Source organism: Sus scrofa, chromosome 18 (genome assembly GCF_000003025.6).
Source record: "Sus scrofa isolate TJ Tabasco breed Duroc chromosome 18, Sscrofa11.1, whole genome shotgun sequence".
NCBI classification, from domain to species: domain Eukaryota; kingdom Metazoa; phylum Chordata; class Mammalia; order Artiodactyla; family Suidae; genus Sus; species Sus scrofa.
Window position 1 is genome coordinate 28,629,799 of NC_010460.4, and position 18,922 is coordinate 28,648,720.

General features: G+C 38.5%; 1 protein-coding gene across 4 annotated transcripts in view; it reads right to left on the bottom strand.

The window, feature by feature from the left end:
* Nucleotides 1-18,922, bottom strand: part of CFTR (cystic fibrosis transmembrane conductance regulator) — a 190,493-nt gene that overhangs the window by 2,082 nt on the left and 169,489 nt on the right. For all 4 annotated transcript variants that reach the window (XM_021078522.1, XM_021078520.1, XM_021078523.1 and 1 more), the window contains 4 exon segments: nt 18,380-18,535; nt 11,307-11,396; nt 1,525-1,697; nt 781-886 (listed from right to left, as the gene is read on the bottom strand). In XM_021078522.1, coding sequence (XP_020934181.1) covers nt 781-886; nt 1,525-1,697; nt 11,307-11,396; nt 18,380-18,535 — 525 coding nt within the window.

Here is an 18,922-nt window from a genome sequence, read left to right on the forward strand (position 1 = left end):
ACGCTGGATTGGAAACTTAGCAATTCCAAACAGGTCAGGATGTGCCTGGGTTTGCGGCACCTTTTGTACAGGCTCAAGTTGAACCGGACCACAGTCGGGCAAGAGGTTGTGAGTCGGTCCCCTAACGTGTCACTTGAAGCTTAGTAATAATAGCGGTAATAACATTCCTCACCAGGGAAAGCATTTACCTCCAGGAGCCTCAAAAGCCTTAACAGAAATGAGTCCACCTCATCCTCAGAATTTCCTTGTGACTAAACCTGAGGGAATTTGTAAACATCACTTGAAAGAATCTGTGACAGTTTTGAAAGTACAATGAGAAGGAGGGTGGGAGAGGCACTAAGCTGAGCTCCAAAAAATGGCTAGAAAAATGAAATAAACCTTTCACTACTGCATTAAATCCTACAGCAGATTGGAAGATGATCCAGGCCTGTCCTCCTGGATCCCATCCAAGAGAGATTTAGTTACCGAAAGCATCAGGACTTAGTCTTTTTCATGACTTGATCCCCAAATAAAAGACTCAAAAAGTATACCTGTTCCAATTTGTTAATGTCACTTAGTACTATGCCGCTATTTTAGAGGTTGCTGAATTCCAACCTCACATTATTACACAGATCAAAGTAAGAAACTTGAGCAGGTATTTTAAGTAAATCTGGGAGCTGTATGCCACATGTTTTAAGGAAGAGCTTGTACGTTGCTGTGACTTGCAGGAACTTTCACATATGAAATTATTATCAAGAATCAAAGGAGACATAAGATCCTAGGTAAATTATAAATACTCACCAAAAATCGTTGACATTCCAACATTGCTTCTATCCTGTGTTCAGAGAGGATTACTGTGCAATCAGCAAATGCTTGTTTCAGGGTTCTTCGAATGATTTGGTACGTTCTAGAAAAGAAAAAAAATACCACATATAACATTACAGAACAATAATAGTCTGTCTCTATCCTTGATAACATACCTATTGTTCTATCAATTTAGTTCTTTAAATCACTCATTTTTCCTCAAATACGTTTAACATAATGTTGACATAGAGTCAGTCACAATCAGCTTTCCAACCATGACATAGATTCTAAGCTTTCATAAATAAATAAGAAAAATATTTGGAAAAAATTTAGAAATTAAAAAAAATTCCCCAATAAATGTATTTTTCATTATGTCAAATCACTAGTAGTTCTTTATTTTGTGCTATAAGTATTTTCTAGTGTATAAATGGGATAGTAAGGAAAACCATAAGGATCCAACTATGCCTAACTGGATATTTCATCACACACTGATAAGGGGGAAGACTTTGTATGAAATTCCAAATTCACACTCAGAAGAGAACATGTGGCTCTTACACTAGGAAATAAACACTTGTGTTCACGTCAAGTAATAACTGTTAAACTGGGTCATTATTTCATATCTAGAGGGTGGTCCTCTACTTACAGACATGATAGCCTGATAGAAATTTGTGTCAATATGAAGCAGGCTTCAATGATTCCACTCCCACCGTGTTATTAAAAAGCAGGAATTCTGAAACTCACATGGGATCCAAATGAGCACTGGGTTCATCCAGCAGCAAGATCTTTGCTTTACCAAGAACAGATCTGGCCAAGCACATCAACTGCTTGTGGCCGTGGCTTAGCACACAACCCCCATCTACAAGGACAAAATCAAGCTTCCCAGGAAACTGCTCTATCACAGATCTGAGTCCAACCTGCATAAAAGAAAGATGAAAAGCACTGTGCTTAGGAGGAGTTCACATTCTACAGGGTTAAACACACTTAAGAGGCTGACAACCTGAAAAGATACACAGGAGTTCTCAAAGTTTAAATTTCATACCAACCCACCACACTCCTGCTATTTGGGTTTAACTGAACAACAGACTCTGCATAATCTTGCAGCTTTAAAACATTGGTCTACGGATTGTTTCAGCTGTGTACTTTTTCTTTCATGAGATTTTAAATGAGTGCCTATTATGTGTCAGATCCTCCAAAAGGAATTGAAGAAATGATAAATGGTCCATGGCAAAGATTAGGGTTTGTAAAAACATACCTAGATAGTTACAATACAATTGAGTGCTTTCTAGAAAAGATATATATAGAATGCAGTTACTCTCAGATTCTTTTATACTACTTTCCATTTCTGTCATAATAGACCATGAAAGGTAGTATAAAAGAATCTACTGAGAAGGTACATAAAACAGCCTGTGGCAACTCACTCTTCATCTCTTTAATTTGTACAAACTGATTTTAAGAAATTGATGACACTATAAAGTAAAAATAACTGGAGTTGAAATAGCTGTATGTTACTGGAGATTTAAAGATGCTTAAGTGTTGGGGTCAAATATGAGAGTTGTGTTAGGGTCAATGGCTTATTTTTTTAAGCTGGAAAGGAAAATAATTGGTTGAAAATGCAAATGAGATATAGAAACTCATTCTTTCCAAAGAAGATAAAAATAAAACCTTGCCTCATCACATCACTTACTCAATATACATTGATATATATTTTGTGCCAAGTATTGCTGAGTGTTTGAGGGCTAAAGAGATAGATAGGTAATTATATCCTATCTTGGGGGAAGTCTGGATTTAGTATTGGAAGGTACGATGCACTCCCACCTATCTGTAACACAGGCAGAGTTAATGGCCACAAGATAATGGCCTTATGAAAGACATTCATGAGTTCAGTGATGAATTCATGGATGGCCCACATTGCCATGTTTGTTCAGCAAATATTAACTGTGAGCTCATGATATGTATTGCAGACAATACCCCTTTCCTTGTCACGGTTTCTCATGAAAGAAACCTCACTTTGTGAAAATTCATTAATGTTTGAAAAGAGTTTCTGAGATGGTAGGGGGTGGAAACATATTAATTAAGCAAAGGGGACTACTCTAACATATCCTGGCAGACTCCAACATAAAATTAATTCTGGATCCAAGGAGCTGAGAATGGGAACAAGGACTACTGGGCAATAAGCTGGAGGACTTGTTCTCTTTCTTTCTTCATCTTTTGTTTTCCTTGGCTTCAGCCTGTGAACCTACTACGTCTCTCCCCTCTTAACACAACCCCCCTTCCCCCCGCTTGCCTCCAGCTTCTCCTTTAGCTGTTATTTAATATCTACCCCCTTTGTCATCTAGAAATCTTAAATAATGACTATGCGCCTGTTGTCTCCACTGCCTGAGACCACAGAACATTTTTTTCTTCTTCAAACATCTGTTCCTTGGTTTATGAGAAACCGTAACCTCAATGACCATTTCTTCCTATTATCTTGTGTAGACAACTCTCCTTCTTCCTGCCCCTTGAGTATTAGTTTTCCTCATTCCCTACTTTCCAAATGCTCCTTCTGAGATCTCATTCATTCTTGGGGTATCAACTACCACCAATAAGCCAATGATTTTTCATCTTTCTCTCCAGCCCTGGACCTCTTCCCAAATACTTCTGATATCCTCCACCTCCTCCTTGCTAATCCTATTACAGCAACCCTAGTCCAGGCCCTTATTATTTCAAGCTTCAGGCTGTAGATCTCAAGTGGACAATTTGTCACCTGACATCCTCTTGGGGATCCTTCTAAAAGAGAGGTTTGACCATATATATATCTCTGTTTTACATCCTGTTGTGGCTTTCTTCATACAGAATAATCGAACCCTCTCACGTGGCACCTAAGGCATCCAGAATTGAGCCCCCTCCTCCACTTCTACTTCCAGCGGTATTAAACACACAGCCTATACACCTTGACTTTCTCAGGTTTGTGCCATTGCTTTGCCTGGAGTACTCTCCCGACACTCCTCATCATCCTTTAGGGCAGTCAGGTACATAGGCACAGAAGCATTTATGTAAATTCCCCTGCTGGACTGTCAGCTGCTTGAGGGTAAAGATTTGTGCTCCTTAGCTCAGTGCCAATGCCAGACACATTGTCAGCCTCAACACATTATTCATTTGTTCAACAAATATGTACTAAGCTCCTAGAATGCTGGCCAAACCAAACAAACACAGTTTTGATGAATCATAAATAAATCCAAATTTAAGGAAGAATGGCAAATGGTAAGTGAATGAGTGCTGGTTTTAGCTCCTCCAATATGCATGTGATTTAAGACAAGTCACTTCACTTATCTGTTTGCCTCTGCTTTCTCATCTTTAAGATGCAATAAACAGAAATAGACCCACAGACATAGATAAGAAACTTATGGTTACCAAAGGGGAAAGGGGGGGAAGAATAAATTAGGAGTTTGGGACTAATATACACACTACTATATATAAAATAGATAACCGACAAGGACCTACTGTATATCACAGGGAACTCTACTCAATATTTTATAATAACCTATAAGGGAAAAGAATCTGAAAAAATATATATATAACTGAGGAGTTCCCGTTGTGGCTCAGTGGCTAACGAATCCAACTAGGAACCATGAGGTTGTGGGTTCGATCCCTGGCCTTGCTCAGTGAGTTAAGGATCTGGCGTTGCTGTGAGCTGTGGTGTAGGTTGCAGAAGTGGCTCGGATCCCAAGTTGCTGTGGCTCTGGCCTAGGCCGGCAGTTACAGCTCCAATTAGATCCCTAGCCTGGGAACCTCCGTATGCCACGGGTATAGCCCTAGTAAAGGCAAAAAGACTAAAAAAATAAAATTAAAAAAAAATGTATAACTGAATCACTTTACTATACACCTGAAACTAACATAACATTGTAAGTAAACTAGATTTCAATTAAAAAAAAAAAACTGTTTCATTAAAAAAAGAGACTATAAAATCCCTTAAAAACAAATTGTAATGTAAGAAGGTTGGTTTTATTTGTTTGTTTGTTTTGTCTTTTTGTCTTTTTAGAGCCGCACCCACAGCATATGGAGGTTCCCAGGCTAGGAGTCTAATTGGAGCTGTAGTCGCCAGCCTACACCACAGCTCATGGCAATACCAGATCCCTAACCCACTGAGTAAGGCCAGGGATCGAACCTGCAACCTCATGGTTCTTAGTTGCATTTGTTTCCCCTGTGCCATGATGGGAACTCCAGAAGTTCTTTAACACTGATAGATATGTCAGTATTTCATTTCAGGTCAGTCAGAAATATTTGAGAATTTTTTAACTCAAATTAAGCATCAAGGAAAGTACTGATGAGAGACTCTGGGGTCAAACAGAAGTGGCTTTTGGTCTGCCCTCCACCAATGGTTTGCTGATGATGTCAGGTATGTTACTGGAAGTCTCACTTACCTCACTGGGGAAAAATGGGGAAAATAATAGGATAGACTTCAAAGGCTTGTAATGAGGATGAAATGAGATAATCTGTGGGTAGAGCTACCACAGAGGTAAGCACCTCACCAGGCCTAACTCTAAGTATAGTGAGAGCCTGGGAAATCCCAAGATGTGGGCCAGGTCACTGAAACATTTCCCTGGTATGACAATAAGATTTGTAAGATCTTTCCTTTACAAGTTACCTTGGAAAGTAAGTTAGCAGGAAGTATTCTGACACTAGTCATTTATATCATGCCCCTAGTGACAAGGTCAAGTTTCTGGTGAGAATGTTGCAGCATGCAGTCTCTCTAGAGTCACACCAATCATACCCTAATTTCCTAAGGTCATGCTGGGAGAGAGCTATTTTAGTGTGTTATACTTTGTACTTTCCTATGATAAAGAGCTGAGCAAAGCATGTGGTTTTTGCCCAAATAAAATTATTTCTTAACAGAAACAATTAAGTACCTAAATATGTAGCACTATCGATATTTAGAAAACAAAATGGCATAAAACGAGTGATGGTGAGACAGATGAATCTGTCTCATTTTGCCACATTCCTGTCTCACTGTTTTACTATCAATCATAGTAAAAATCTTTTAAAATCATATTCACTAGAGAAAAGTCAACATACGTTAGTAAAACTCTAAATCTGCAGTCAGTGAATATTTAACAAATGTGCCAGATATTGTGATAGTCTTTGGGGAGAAACTGGGAAGCAAGATAGACTAGTAATTGTTTTCTTAAAAAAGAGACAAAGTTCTTGTTACCAACTCCATGTGCTGATAAGAACGGATTAAATTAACCTCGTGATTGTTTGGATGCTTAGTCATGTGTTCCTTAACAGACTCTTAAAGAGAGTTTCTTAAACTTTAGGTACTATGGCGGACCTGGGAATGCAAAGATGAATCATACCAGGACTTGCCTTGAAGGAACTCATGGTTCAGACAGGAAGAAAATAATAAGTGGGAAATTACTGTTGAAAGAGAAAAGTGCTATGGGGGAAAAAAGAGACTGAAGCGGAACTTGCTATAGAGATCATCTAACTTAGTCATCTTTAACAGCAGAATTCTTTAAAAATAAATACATTCATGTACCCCCCCCACACACAAATATTCCCAAGATGAATGTTATTTACACTACTGTCACAAACTATTTTTTCATTACAGTTGATTTACAGTATTATGTCAATTTCTGCTGTACAGCAGAGTGACTGAGTCATACATACATATATATTTATATATATATATATATATATATATATATATATATATATTCTTTTTCTCATTCTAACGTCCATCATGTTCTACCCCAAGAGATTGGACTTGGTGCCTTGTGCTCATTTTTCAATAGATTAAAATCAAACACAAACTTTAGCTTAGCTCGCTCCAAACTAAGGTGAATTAAAAATTATTGGGCTCTAAACATTTCTAATTATTTTCATTCCAACTCAGCATCAAAAAATAAGTCAGAGCATCAAAAGTTTGTGGATATAAAGAACTTTAGGAAAAAAAGAATTTGCTGGCTTTATGTGGTTGAGCTAATAAATTATATGTACTTCCAAACAGCTATTTACAAAGAAGAAATTTTATTTTGTGACATATCAAACTGAAAAATGTGTTACAGTCTGTAAAGGACCAGGCCTTTTCTTCTAAATATTGATTTTTGCTATTGCCACACTCCGGAATATTATGGAGCAAGAGTTTGCTTTTGTGACAAGGAAACATGAAAAAAAATCAGAGAAGTGAAGTGTGGTTGGACCGAGCAGCCCATTGGCAAGCGCTTATAAAAATAGACTCTCTCAACTCCTTTAGGCATTCATTTAAATACGGTGCAGGTTTTCTAGGGTAAATTTTCAACTTAAGAGGTCCTAGTTCTGCTACTTAGCTTGCTCTCTAAAATAACTTACCTGAATATTGATGTGTAAGGAAGGAAACTATTTTATAAGTAATCCTAAACAGCAAACAGCTATCAAAAAGTCTCCATTCTAAAACCATTCTAAACCATTCTACAACCAACAGACATGCTGCCTGGGTGACACTGGATAACTCCAAGACTTTGGTGAAAGAGCCTGAGACTATAGATAACACTGGGGCTGCTCAAGGTGCTGAGAGAGCCTGTGAACCAGAAGTCAAGGATGCTGCTGTTTCTGAGTCTACCACCCACCTCTGCCAAGTCGCCCAGATATCTTCAGGCTCAGTGTCCCCATAACTAATGGTGACATTTGCTGTGTACCAATCACAAGGCTATTTCATGATACATTACACATGAACTATTTATTTATTCATTTCAATAGATGAATCAAATCATGCATTCAATTATTGTTTAGTGAACACCATCCACATGCCCAATACGACTCTAAGCTCTGGAGATGCCACAGCAAATCATCTCCGCCCTGGAGGAACTTACAACCTGGTGGAGGACATAGACCAGCTAAGAAGTAAACCTCTCTCCTAAGTGAAGAAAGCTGTGAAAGGGCTGGAGGTATAGGATAGTCCCAGGAGGGGCTCCTGCCTCAGACCTGGAGCATCAGGCAGGTATCTGGGAAGAAGTGATGTGTAAGGAGAGGCCTGGATAATGAGGAGGCACAGACAGTGGAGAGCTGGCAGGATGTCCCACATATAGAACATGTGTAAAAGCCTCTGGAGAACAGAGGGCACATGGCATCTCAGAGGAACCAAAGAAATTCACCACAGCTGGATACTGCTCAGTGGAGGAATTGAGGTGGGAGTTTCAAGAAGCAGGCAAGGATGAAATCATGAAGGACATTAGAAGCTGCCTTTAAGTGTGGACTTTGTCTAAAGGGCAATAAGGAACCACAAGAAGGGGAGAAACGAGGGATCAGATGCAAGGCTGCAAAGAGCAGAATGAGCTATAGGAGCCAATAAGAGGGAAACAAGACAGGAGCTTATTTCAAAAATCCACATGAAAATTACTAGTGCTGTTAGATGGGGGGATGGAGAAAAGTGAATACATTCTAGATTTTTGGAGAAGACAGCCTTGACAGGGCTTGGTATGTGGAGACAGGTGGAGAAATTGGGAGTCAAGGATGAGCCCCAGGTTTTGGCTTAGGCAACGAGAAGCTGGTGATGCCATTCTCTGGGATTGGGAACACAGGACAGTTGTGCGGGTGGGGCAGCTAAGATGCTCGCTTATTCACATAAGGTGCTTGTCCAAGCTGAGATGTCAGGTAGGGAGCTCTGGAAACAGGCAAATTTGGGAGTCATCAGCACAGAGGTATGGGAGCTAAGAGGATGCATGACATTTCCCAGGAAGAGCAAGTAAAGTAAGACAACAATTAGGATTCTGTCAAACAGTAACTTTAAGAGAGCCAGGTGAAGACCACATGAAAACATAATTCTAAGAGCTAGCATTTATTTACTAACTCTTGTTTGCCAAACCCTAGGCTAGGCCCAAGATATGTATTAGCCTGAAAATTTACAACAACCCTACCAATTTATTAGACCACAATGTTAGGGGTCTATTTTTTTCTTCCCTTCAAGACTGAGCCTCCTTTGGAATTCTCTTTGGTCTACAGACACAGCTGGTAAAGTCAGTGCTCCTAGGGAGAAGTTACCTGGCCCTGAGTAGTTTTGAGATGGGGAAACTAGACCTTCTCAGCTCTAGATCTTAGATAGAAACTCTCTTTCCCTCCTTTAAACTTGCTTTAAATTCACCCATAGAATAAGTTGTGAAGTGCCAAAATGAAATTAAGAACCTAGAGGGATTTTCTCCAGTGGCTCAGCAGAAACGAATCCGACTAGTAACCATGAGGTTGCAGGTTCAATCCCTGGCCTTGCTCAGTGGGTTAAGGATCTGGCATTGTCATGAGCTGTGGTGTAGGTTGCAAATGCAGCTCAGATCTTACGTTGCTGTGGCTCTGACATAGTCCAGCAGCTGTAGCTCCAATTCAACTCCTGGCCTGGGAACTTCCATGTGCTGCGTAGGTTTCACACTAAAAAGCAAAAAAAAAAAAAAAAGCAAAAAAAGCAAAAGAAATTCAGCACCAGGGCACAAAGGGCCAGGAAGCTGCTCTGGCCAGCTTTGCTTCCAGCTGGTAACTAAGCATGATCCTCATGGCTTCACATGATCCAGCCTAGATACGCAAAGATAAGGTTTCACATTCATGTCTGGGGCCAAATCCAAGGTAGAGATGGAGCGCTTCTTGGCCTGACATTGTCATTGGAGTGCTTTTTGATTTCCATTTCAGGTAAAAGGGGGTAATGAACAAAGTGTTATTGAGATAAGATTCAAATGGTTGACTTTCTGCTGTTACTCAGTTCCCTTCCCTCTAGAGAAACAAGTCATATCAAGCACACAGAAAGGACTAGATGAGATGACATTCAATCCCAGGTTGCCCAGGCCAGTCCTGGTTTATACTTTTTGTCCCAGTATCTTGTGCAGGTGAGAAATTGATATATCCCAAAAAGGTCCTATTTGGGCAAATAACATGATCGACTACGTAGGACTAAAGTCCAGGCCCCATCACTTGTAAACCAGTGCCTTTCCTGCTTATCTGGGCTATTGCTTATTTGTCTGTATGCTATTCTCAGGCCTCCACAATAAAAACTTATCGCTGCTACTCAAACACATGATATGAATGTAAGGATAGCAGTAGCATCTATGTTTACAAACTAACTTATTTTTAAAAGGATCAGTGAAAAGATATACCTAAATATGAACTGATCAAATAAAAATCTAAACAGGTAAAATTTTTACATTATATAGGTATTTAAAATATTAACCATGTCTTCTAGAATTTTAGATTATTTTTATGATCTGATTTCCGGTACATTTTATTATAACTTGGCAATACTTTCAGGTTTTACAAAGTCTAATGTTTTCCTTTCAAAGTTTCTCTCCCACCACATTGTGTTCCTATAGTTCTTTCTCTGAAGTCACATCAAAGCCCTTTAAATGTGTCACTTGCAATTTAGTTAATGTTTTCTTTAAAAAACCCTGTTTGTTCCGTAATAAGGAAACTTTGATAATGAAGACGGTTAATCTAAGTGAATTTTATTAGGGGCATGTTAAGGTTGGGCACTTCAGTGGGTGAGTGTTTAACACCCAGAAGCATTTCAAAGCTTCTGGCAACATCCACTCTGAAGGGAGGCAGAAAAGGAAAGAACATTTGAGATAAACAGAATTGGGCTTTACAACAAGGGCCAAGTGTTTGAAAAAGTCGAATACAGTGTTCTCTAAGAAGACCTTTGAATCTCAATGTTCTTAGATCCTATAATTGTAGTTTTGTACCATCCAGAGCTTTGGATGTAAGTTTAATAAACTAGAATAATGTATGTTTCTATAAAAATGGAACCAAGAATTCCATTCTAGCTCTGCCCAAATCCTAAATTCCTTCATACAATGCCTTCACTTAGAATGAATCACCTGTTGTGTAAATACAGGGTATGATTTAGGAATTTAGATTCCATTTTAATCCATCCATCCTGATGACCTCAAGGAATAGAGCGTGTCACATCTAGGTCAGGTGGCATTTTGCCTAGAGGCACTCATAGCCATCATTCCTGAAGACAATTGACTCCTGCAGACTTCAGAGAAGACTAGCCATCGGCTAGAATGGAATTCTTGGCTCCTTTAACAGAACACCCAAGCCTTTAATGGATGATTCTTAAAATACAGGTGCTCTAGAGTGATCACCATCCTTTTGTGCTAAACCTACGCTTCTCAGAGAAGCATATGATGTTGAAGCAAAGCCTCCTCCTTGTGCTGGGAAAGCTTCAGAATCCAGACAGGGAGTAGATGAGAGGGTGAAAGAGACGATCCTCTGTGTATGGAATAACTCCTGTGTGCTTCAGGAGTCCGGGCATCTCCTAGTTCGTGTCCCACTGATGCACACTGGTGGGGGAGAAGGCCAATGCTACCTCTGAGACCTGATAGTTGGAGACTTACCACTGAGGCTAGGGGTAGGTCTAATCCAAAGAACTGGTGTTCCAGGCCTATTAGAGTTTTCCGTTTCAAAGTAATACATGTGTACAATGTGCACACATGCACAGAGGTAAGTGTGCAAAGTTATCTCAGCCATGACAACACTCTTGCCTGTGTATTAGCTAGCTTTTTCAAAATTAATTCTATTAGTATCCTTACCTCCTCTGCAACTTTCCATATTTCTTGATCATTCCACTGTCCATAGGGATCCAGGTTTTTTCTAAATGTTCCAGAAAAGATGAATACTTTCTTTGGCAACAACAACAAAAAAGAAGAAGGCATGAATGACCTAGACAGCTTGCTATAGTTCCTTTATTTTATTATGAAATATTCCAGGCAGAATAATATTTTTAAAATAACAGAACAAACATCTATGTACTTACCATCAGTTTTCTAAATTTAAAAATTTTGCTTGTATCTTTTTCTTAGGAAGTACTCTTTCTTTAATTTTTAATTTTTTTAGGTTTTTATTTTTCTATTATAGTTGATTTATATTGTTCTGTCAACTTCTGCTGTATAGCAAAGTGACCTAGTCATAAATACATATGTATTTATATACGTATACGTTCTTTTTCTCACATTATCCTCCATCATGTTCCATCACAAGTGACTAGATATAGTTCACTGTGCTATACAACAGGATCTCATTGCTTATCCACTCTAAATGCAATGGTTTCCATCTACTAACCTCAAACTCCCAGTCCATCCCACTCCCACATCCCTCCCACTCCCACCTCCCTCCCCCTCCCCCTCGGCAACCACAGGTCTGTTCTCCAAGTCCATGAGTTTGTTTGTTTGTTTTTTTTCTGTAGAAAGGTTCATTTGTGCTGTGTATTAGATTCCTGCTTTATATCTTTTTTTTAAGAAATAAAATATAGCTACATTTTAAGCCCCTTGTGGATATGTATCAAATCCCACTAAGCTTAGGATAAAGAAACTGAAATCATTGTAAGCTGTGGGAAGTGATTTTTTTTTTTTTACTCCTTGGAATATCCTTTATTATAAACAAATATACTATTAAATTAAACAGTTAAATGATAAGGTTATGGGTAATAATTAACTTGTTAGAACAAATTCCTATTTTGTCCATATATTTTCCTTGGATTTCTTTTATAATCCTATCTTCCTAAGGGATTTTGAAACTATATGAATTTACAGACACTTAAACACACATGTTCACTTGGTCTATAAACCAAGGTCCACTTCTGCTTATGCAGCCAGGCAGGCATGGGAGAGGTCTCAGAACTTAGAAATCGGTAGAAGAAATCAAATATTTGTCTAACCAAATGCATGTCACAGAAAGGAAGGGAGACAGAGGAGATGGCTCCTCCTGAGGTGGCAAAATGACAATCTAATTTCCTGTGAGGAGCATTGCACAATAACCACCCCTACTTGATACATCACTGTCTATTTAGGTTTGTCTATATGAATCAAAAACAAAGAAAAAACTGTCTCACTGGGAAATGCTGATGCAACAATATAACATTCAGGTTTCTCTCTCTCTCTCTCTGAACATATGGGTGACTTGAAAAATACTTTTGATGTTAACGTTCGGACAAATTTTTTCTTTGCTTTCTTTCTTTGGCCTTTGGTGAGTAATATCCGGTAAGAGAAATGAGAACTAAACTTCCTGAAGCTTTGGTTTTCACTAATTGCTTTCAACCAAGAGAGAATGCTCAGTACCCATCTGACCCACAAGGAACTGCACGAGGTGAACAGTGTCTGAGCCTCTCAGGCAGAACAAGAGTATTGTCACCATGGCAGCCAAGCTCAAGGAGAGTCACGCTGGAGTCCTTATTCACCTGGGCATAACTTAGGGTTTAAAGAACAAAGTAAGTCGTTGCCAGAAATCTCAGGAGCCCTCTGGAGAAGGCAATAAGGAGACTTCTGCTGTTATGCTGCAGACAAAGCGTATTACTGGGGGATTCTGATAAACTAAATAGAATTCAATAAGAAGTGGCTCTGAGAACTCCAGTCAACTCATGACAGAAGCATTTGGGTTTATTTAGTATCTAAAGTTCAAAGGCTTGCCAATGGAATTTTGCCGTTTACTGTTTTTTGCATCTTTTAATATTGTGGTTATTTTTACAAAACTTTAGAGTCATACATGACTTATCTTTCTCCCTGACCCTCTGAAATCATCAATCCTGTGGATTGTTTTCACCAATATATCTCAAATCCATTTATTCCTCTATTTCTATGGCCACCACATAGTTCAAGCCACCAGTACCTTTCTCTGAACTTTGTAAGAACTTCCTAATTGATTTCATTCCTTTCCCTCTTGCCCTCCTTCTAGTCCACTCTCATTTAGCAACCAAAGCAATCACTACAAGTATGAATTGGATAATGCCATTAACCTTTTAAAAAACCTTCAGTGGCTCTCCATTACACTCAGGGAAAAATGTAAAATCCTTCGGATGGCCTCTGCAAGACTGTGGTCTCTTCCACTTGGTCTGGCTTATTTAGTGTCCTTGTCCACTCCCTTTCTCACTCCAGCTGCATGGCTTTCTTTCACTTCCTCCATTAACTGCACACATTCTGTCCTCCCTGCCTGGGAATTTCATCCCGTACCTTCTTCCCATGGACAACTACATCCTTCAGATCCCAAGTTCAATGGCACTTCCTCAGAGGTATCTCTCCTGATTTGCAAATCAGAATAAGGTTCCCCAATATATGATATCATAATAGCTATACTTTACTTTTATAGCTTATAGTGAATATTAAAATTATATATGCATTTATGACTTTTTTTTTAATGTCTCTATCTTCTCCTAGACTGTAACTTTGCTGTGTACCCTGTCTTTAGTTTTACATAGCATATGCAAATGCATATTGCTGAATAAATACATGAGCTGATGTGAACATAATAAGAAAAAATATGAGAACACCAGAGCCAGAGGTTGGCACATACTATTTTTCTTCCTTTTGGAAGAATAGCTACCATAACCCAGAGTCTTTAAAGGAATAATACTAACAACTGATTAAAACTTTGATCTTTCTTTATAATTGCTTGAGAAAGAGTAGACTTAACTTTTTTCACAGTAGCCTGATAATTTATGTATAAAATTTATTGAACATATGGCAGTATACTATATATTGGCCAATGTTATTTAAAATAGGTACATATTAAAATTATGAAGGAAGTAAGTTATCTGTTGAAACCAGACATCCAAAAGTTTTAGAGGTAGTGAATTTGATACCATTCAGAAATTCTGTAGGTCTTGTGTTTACAGTTTATTGTCTAGCAGTAAAAGGTATTGTCTAGCATTAAAGGTCACTTTTAATTCTAAAGAAAAACTAACTGAACAAACTGGTTCAGTTAGAATTCTGTTTCATACAGTAAATCAAATGTTGTACTCACAAATAGGGTCTGGCACCCATGGCTCTTGCTGTGAAGGGTGCCAGGAGGAGTCTCATTGTTTTCTACACTCATCCATAAAGCTGAGAGGTCCTTGGAGGTTACCTACGTTCTTTTCCCAGTTTCCAAAAGAAATAGCCATGGTCCTGAGAAGTTGTATGGTTTGGCCAAGGTGGCACCAGTCTGACAGTGCAACAAAAAAATTCACTTGAGGAGTTCCCATCATGGCGCAGTGGTTAACGAATCCGACTAGGAACCATGAAGTTGCGGGTTCGATCCCTGCCCTTGCTCAATGGGTTAATGATCCGGCGTTGCCGTGAGCTGTGGTGTAGGTCACAGATGCGGCTTGGATCCCGCATTGCTGTGGCTCTGGCGTAGGCTGGCGGCTATAGCTCCGATTAGACCCCTAGCCTGGGAACTTCCATATGCCATGGGAGCGGCCCAAGAAATGGCCAAAAAAAAAAAAAAAAAACTGCTTGATACTATATATCACAATGATCTTCTACCTCTCTTTCAAGAAACTCTTCCCCAGGAGGAAAATTAAGATATGCAAATATTTGATATTTATTTAATGTCATGTATGTATGCAACCAAGAACAATTCTTGGAAGAACAGAGAGCACCATCGTTCACCTCCTAACTAATCTCTTCCCTGAAGCTGACTCCTCAACTGCTCAACTTGATAGAGATGACCTGGCCTTACTGGAGCCCTCTAAGTTGGTCACACGTCACAGCATCAAGATTGTACTTTAGCCTTGGATATCAGATGAAGATCAAGAAGGCATTTGGCCTCTGTGGTTGCTGAACGTAATATAAATTAAATGAGGGAGGAATGACTCCTTACCCTTAAGTATACATTGTTTTGTTTTGGCTCAGAAGGGAAATACTAATAAGCATCACAGTGTCTGTGATCTTGTGTTTTGGAAATGGAATTTGTACATTCAAAGTCTACCCAATATGAACAAATCAAGATCCTAAGTTTGCATTACAGAATGTCTAAACATAAGGGCTGCTTTGCTTTTAGGAACATCAAGTATGAGAACAATGCGAATAAAGTATTTGTTGGTCAAAATGGTTAAGGTTGATTAAAAAAAGAAAATAATTTTATAGTGGATATATAATTTTTGTATGTAAATGACTGCATGTTAAGTGCTCAAATAATTGTTTCCATAAAGTCATTTAATGTTTCACAAATTTTTAATGCTAGGACATAGTTTTCAGATATATATACTTTTTCAGAAATAGCATTCAAAAATTATTTCTAGGTCTAACCAAATTATCACAAATTTCAAATTTTTAGGTTCAGAAATAGTACAGCTGTATTGCATTAAAGTTCATACTAGTTTTTTGTTTTTTTTTCTTTTCTCCACTCCACATCCACATCCACTGCCCACTGTCCTCTTCACTTTAGTCCAGGCTCTTAACCACATTACAGCTAGAGAGGTTCTCAGCCCATCTCCCTGCTTCTCATCCTGTCCACTGAAGTCTACTGTCCACAAGCTGCCCACAGCAGCACACTCTTTGCCACCCCTTCCCCACCCCTCTTCCAGTTCAAGAGGCCCCAGAGCTTATAGGTAAAGTAGAACAAACTAAAGAAGGCTCCACCTTGAAATGTACACAATGCCTTGTTTTCCATGCTGGTGCATTCACTAAGACTGCTTTCTAGCTATAGGAGGGTAGAAAACACACACACAGAACATGCCAAAACTAAGGACATCCTGTGATTCCAAAGATGATGTCTTGGGCCAACTATAAGGGAGAGGCAAGTTTCTTGTTCAAGGTTCCTGTTTCATGTGTCTGAAAACAAGTGGTTAATTGACCCCGAGATCTGATATTTGATGTCAGAGGTTTTAAGGAAATATACCCTTGCAGGTTCAGAAAAGCAGAAGGAATAAAAGATGGAAAAGCAAACAAAAATAATTCTTGGATTTTTAATTCCTAATTTCTGCTTTTTAAAGATCAAACTCCATGACAGAACACTGTAAACCAACCAAAATGGAAAAATAAAAATCAGTTAAAAAAATAAATATCAAACTCCAGAGAAGGAAAAAAATTACTTAATTTGAACTTTCAAAGGTAAGATGGGAAAGTAAAAGTATCTCTTGGTTGGATGTTAAAAAGGTATGAGGAATTTGCCCTCTTTCTCTCTTTCTTAGCCATTCATGTAAGGTTCTCGAGATGTCACTGCCGCTGTAGAAGGACCAGTACCTTCTCTCTAAAGACATCCTTGTCTTTAGAGCATAAACATGTATAATTAGAAACTATTATTAGCACAATCACACATTTTTAAAGGCATGGCTCAAAGTATTTCTTGTTTAGTTTATACAAAACTTGATGCCACAGAAGAGGGGAAAGGCAAGTTTGAAAGATTCATGTTGGCAGAAAGGCAATAAAAAAGAATTTTCCTAACTCTGGCCCACCTGATTTCCCTCCAGGTCTTGCATATTTGGGTTCCTGAACAAAACATCCAATAAAACAAAACAAAAAAAAAAGCGTCTCTATCAGATGGTGGATTAAACTAAGGGATTCCCAGTGAAACTGATATTATTTCTTCGAGCTTTGCTTATTCTAATGGGAAAATTTATATAAATAAGAACAACAAAAAAAGAACTGAGGCTTTGCTTTTGTAGTTTAAAACGGGACCAGAAGACTGAAAATCAACGGAACAGCAGTGCTTCTCGGACAACCGAGACTCTATCCTGTGCTCTTCAACATTGTTGTCTTGCCTAATGCTGTCACCATGGGATACTTGTATTCCCAGTGTTTCTTTATCTTCAGACCTTCTGACAATCCTTTTTTTTTTTTTTTTTCTTTCTGAAGAAACAACATTGTTTTTCAAAAGTTCAGCCAGGATGGAGCTTCTGGTAACATGGCAAAGTCTAGACAAGTGAATTAAAAGCATCAGTCTAGCAGTTACCATATTTAGTGCCTCATTAGTTGAGAGAGCAAATGTCCCACAGAGGTAATCCATCAAGAAATACAAGCTGTTTTCTCAGGCTAGATTTGTAGTCTATCTACCTGGAGATGCTGCTGGCATTTTAATTTAGTGGTAAAAGCAGAGAATTGTTAGAACCATGGTAGTGGAATGGATTCCGTGCCCATTAGCACTAAGGGAAAAGAGGCCATTAAAACAGCAAACATATCCATAGAGATGAGAGAAAATGCTAGTAGACATACAGACCATGTCTTTCAGATTTGGTCCCAGTAAAGACATTCCTTGGTTTCCATTAAGATCATTTTTAAAAATGAAACTGTTGCTATTTCTCTCATAATTAAAAAGTCCTCTTGCACTATGACACAGATAGAACGATACCAAGCCAGTGAGGCTGAAGATCCTTTGTGACCCAAACCAACCAGTGACATTTAAAAAAAAAAACTACAGATTAATCTGACATGATTCATTCTATTCAAAGAACAAAAAACAATCATTACACTTTCTATTTTCAATTCTGCTAACTCATGCTTCTGAGTGTTTGTTATTTTAGCAGCATCTTTTATATCTTGCAAAGCATTTCTCAACCTGCTGTGATTGCTAACTTGGAGCTCAGACTACTAAAGTAGGAAAAAAGAAAAGCTGAAAACAAAACCCCATGCTCCTGCTGTGATTTATGTCTTCTAGAAAAGTCTATCAAAACGATTAATATTTCAATAACTGTGCTATCAAAACGATTAATATTTCAATAACTGTATGCCAGAGAACTCAAAGCTTCTATAAATAGTGTTTCTCCCTATGAAAATACCGAATTATAGAAAAAAATGGCAGCAATACATAGTGAATATATTTTGCAGGTGAATGTGAATTTCTTGAGTGCAAGTGTCAAATAATGGTAAACCTAGGTGGTCACTTTTCTACTAGCTAAGTATTTCCGGCTTACCTGGGGTATGACTCCAAAAGCTTTCCTCCACTGTTGCAAAGTTATTGAATCCCAAGACACACCATCTACTTGTATTTCTCCTTCTGTGTTCAGCAGTCTCAAAAAAGCCAATAATAAAGTGCTCTTCCCTGATCCAGTTCTTCCCAAGAGGCCCACCTAGAAAATCAGAGTGATGGGATTACTCCTGTGACATACAGATACAATACCATAAATATAATCTGGTATTATATTTCAATTAAAAAACAGTGGGGAAGATTTTTCTCATCATCACCAGGGGAAGATTTCACTTAGTCACTCAAGCCTTTTTGCATCCAATTCTGACCAAAATTGATTGGGAACAGAGCAACCCTGGGAGACAATATAGAAACTGACGAAGAGGAACTGAACCTGTGAGGCTAGATTCATTTATCACTGGTATTTACTAATGGCAAAAAGACTGAAAATGCCCCTTTTGCATAGAGAACAAAGATAGAGTGTCTTAATGAACATCATTTCTAAGAATAGGCTCAAGCCAAAGCAGAGTCTTAAAGCATCAATTGATCT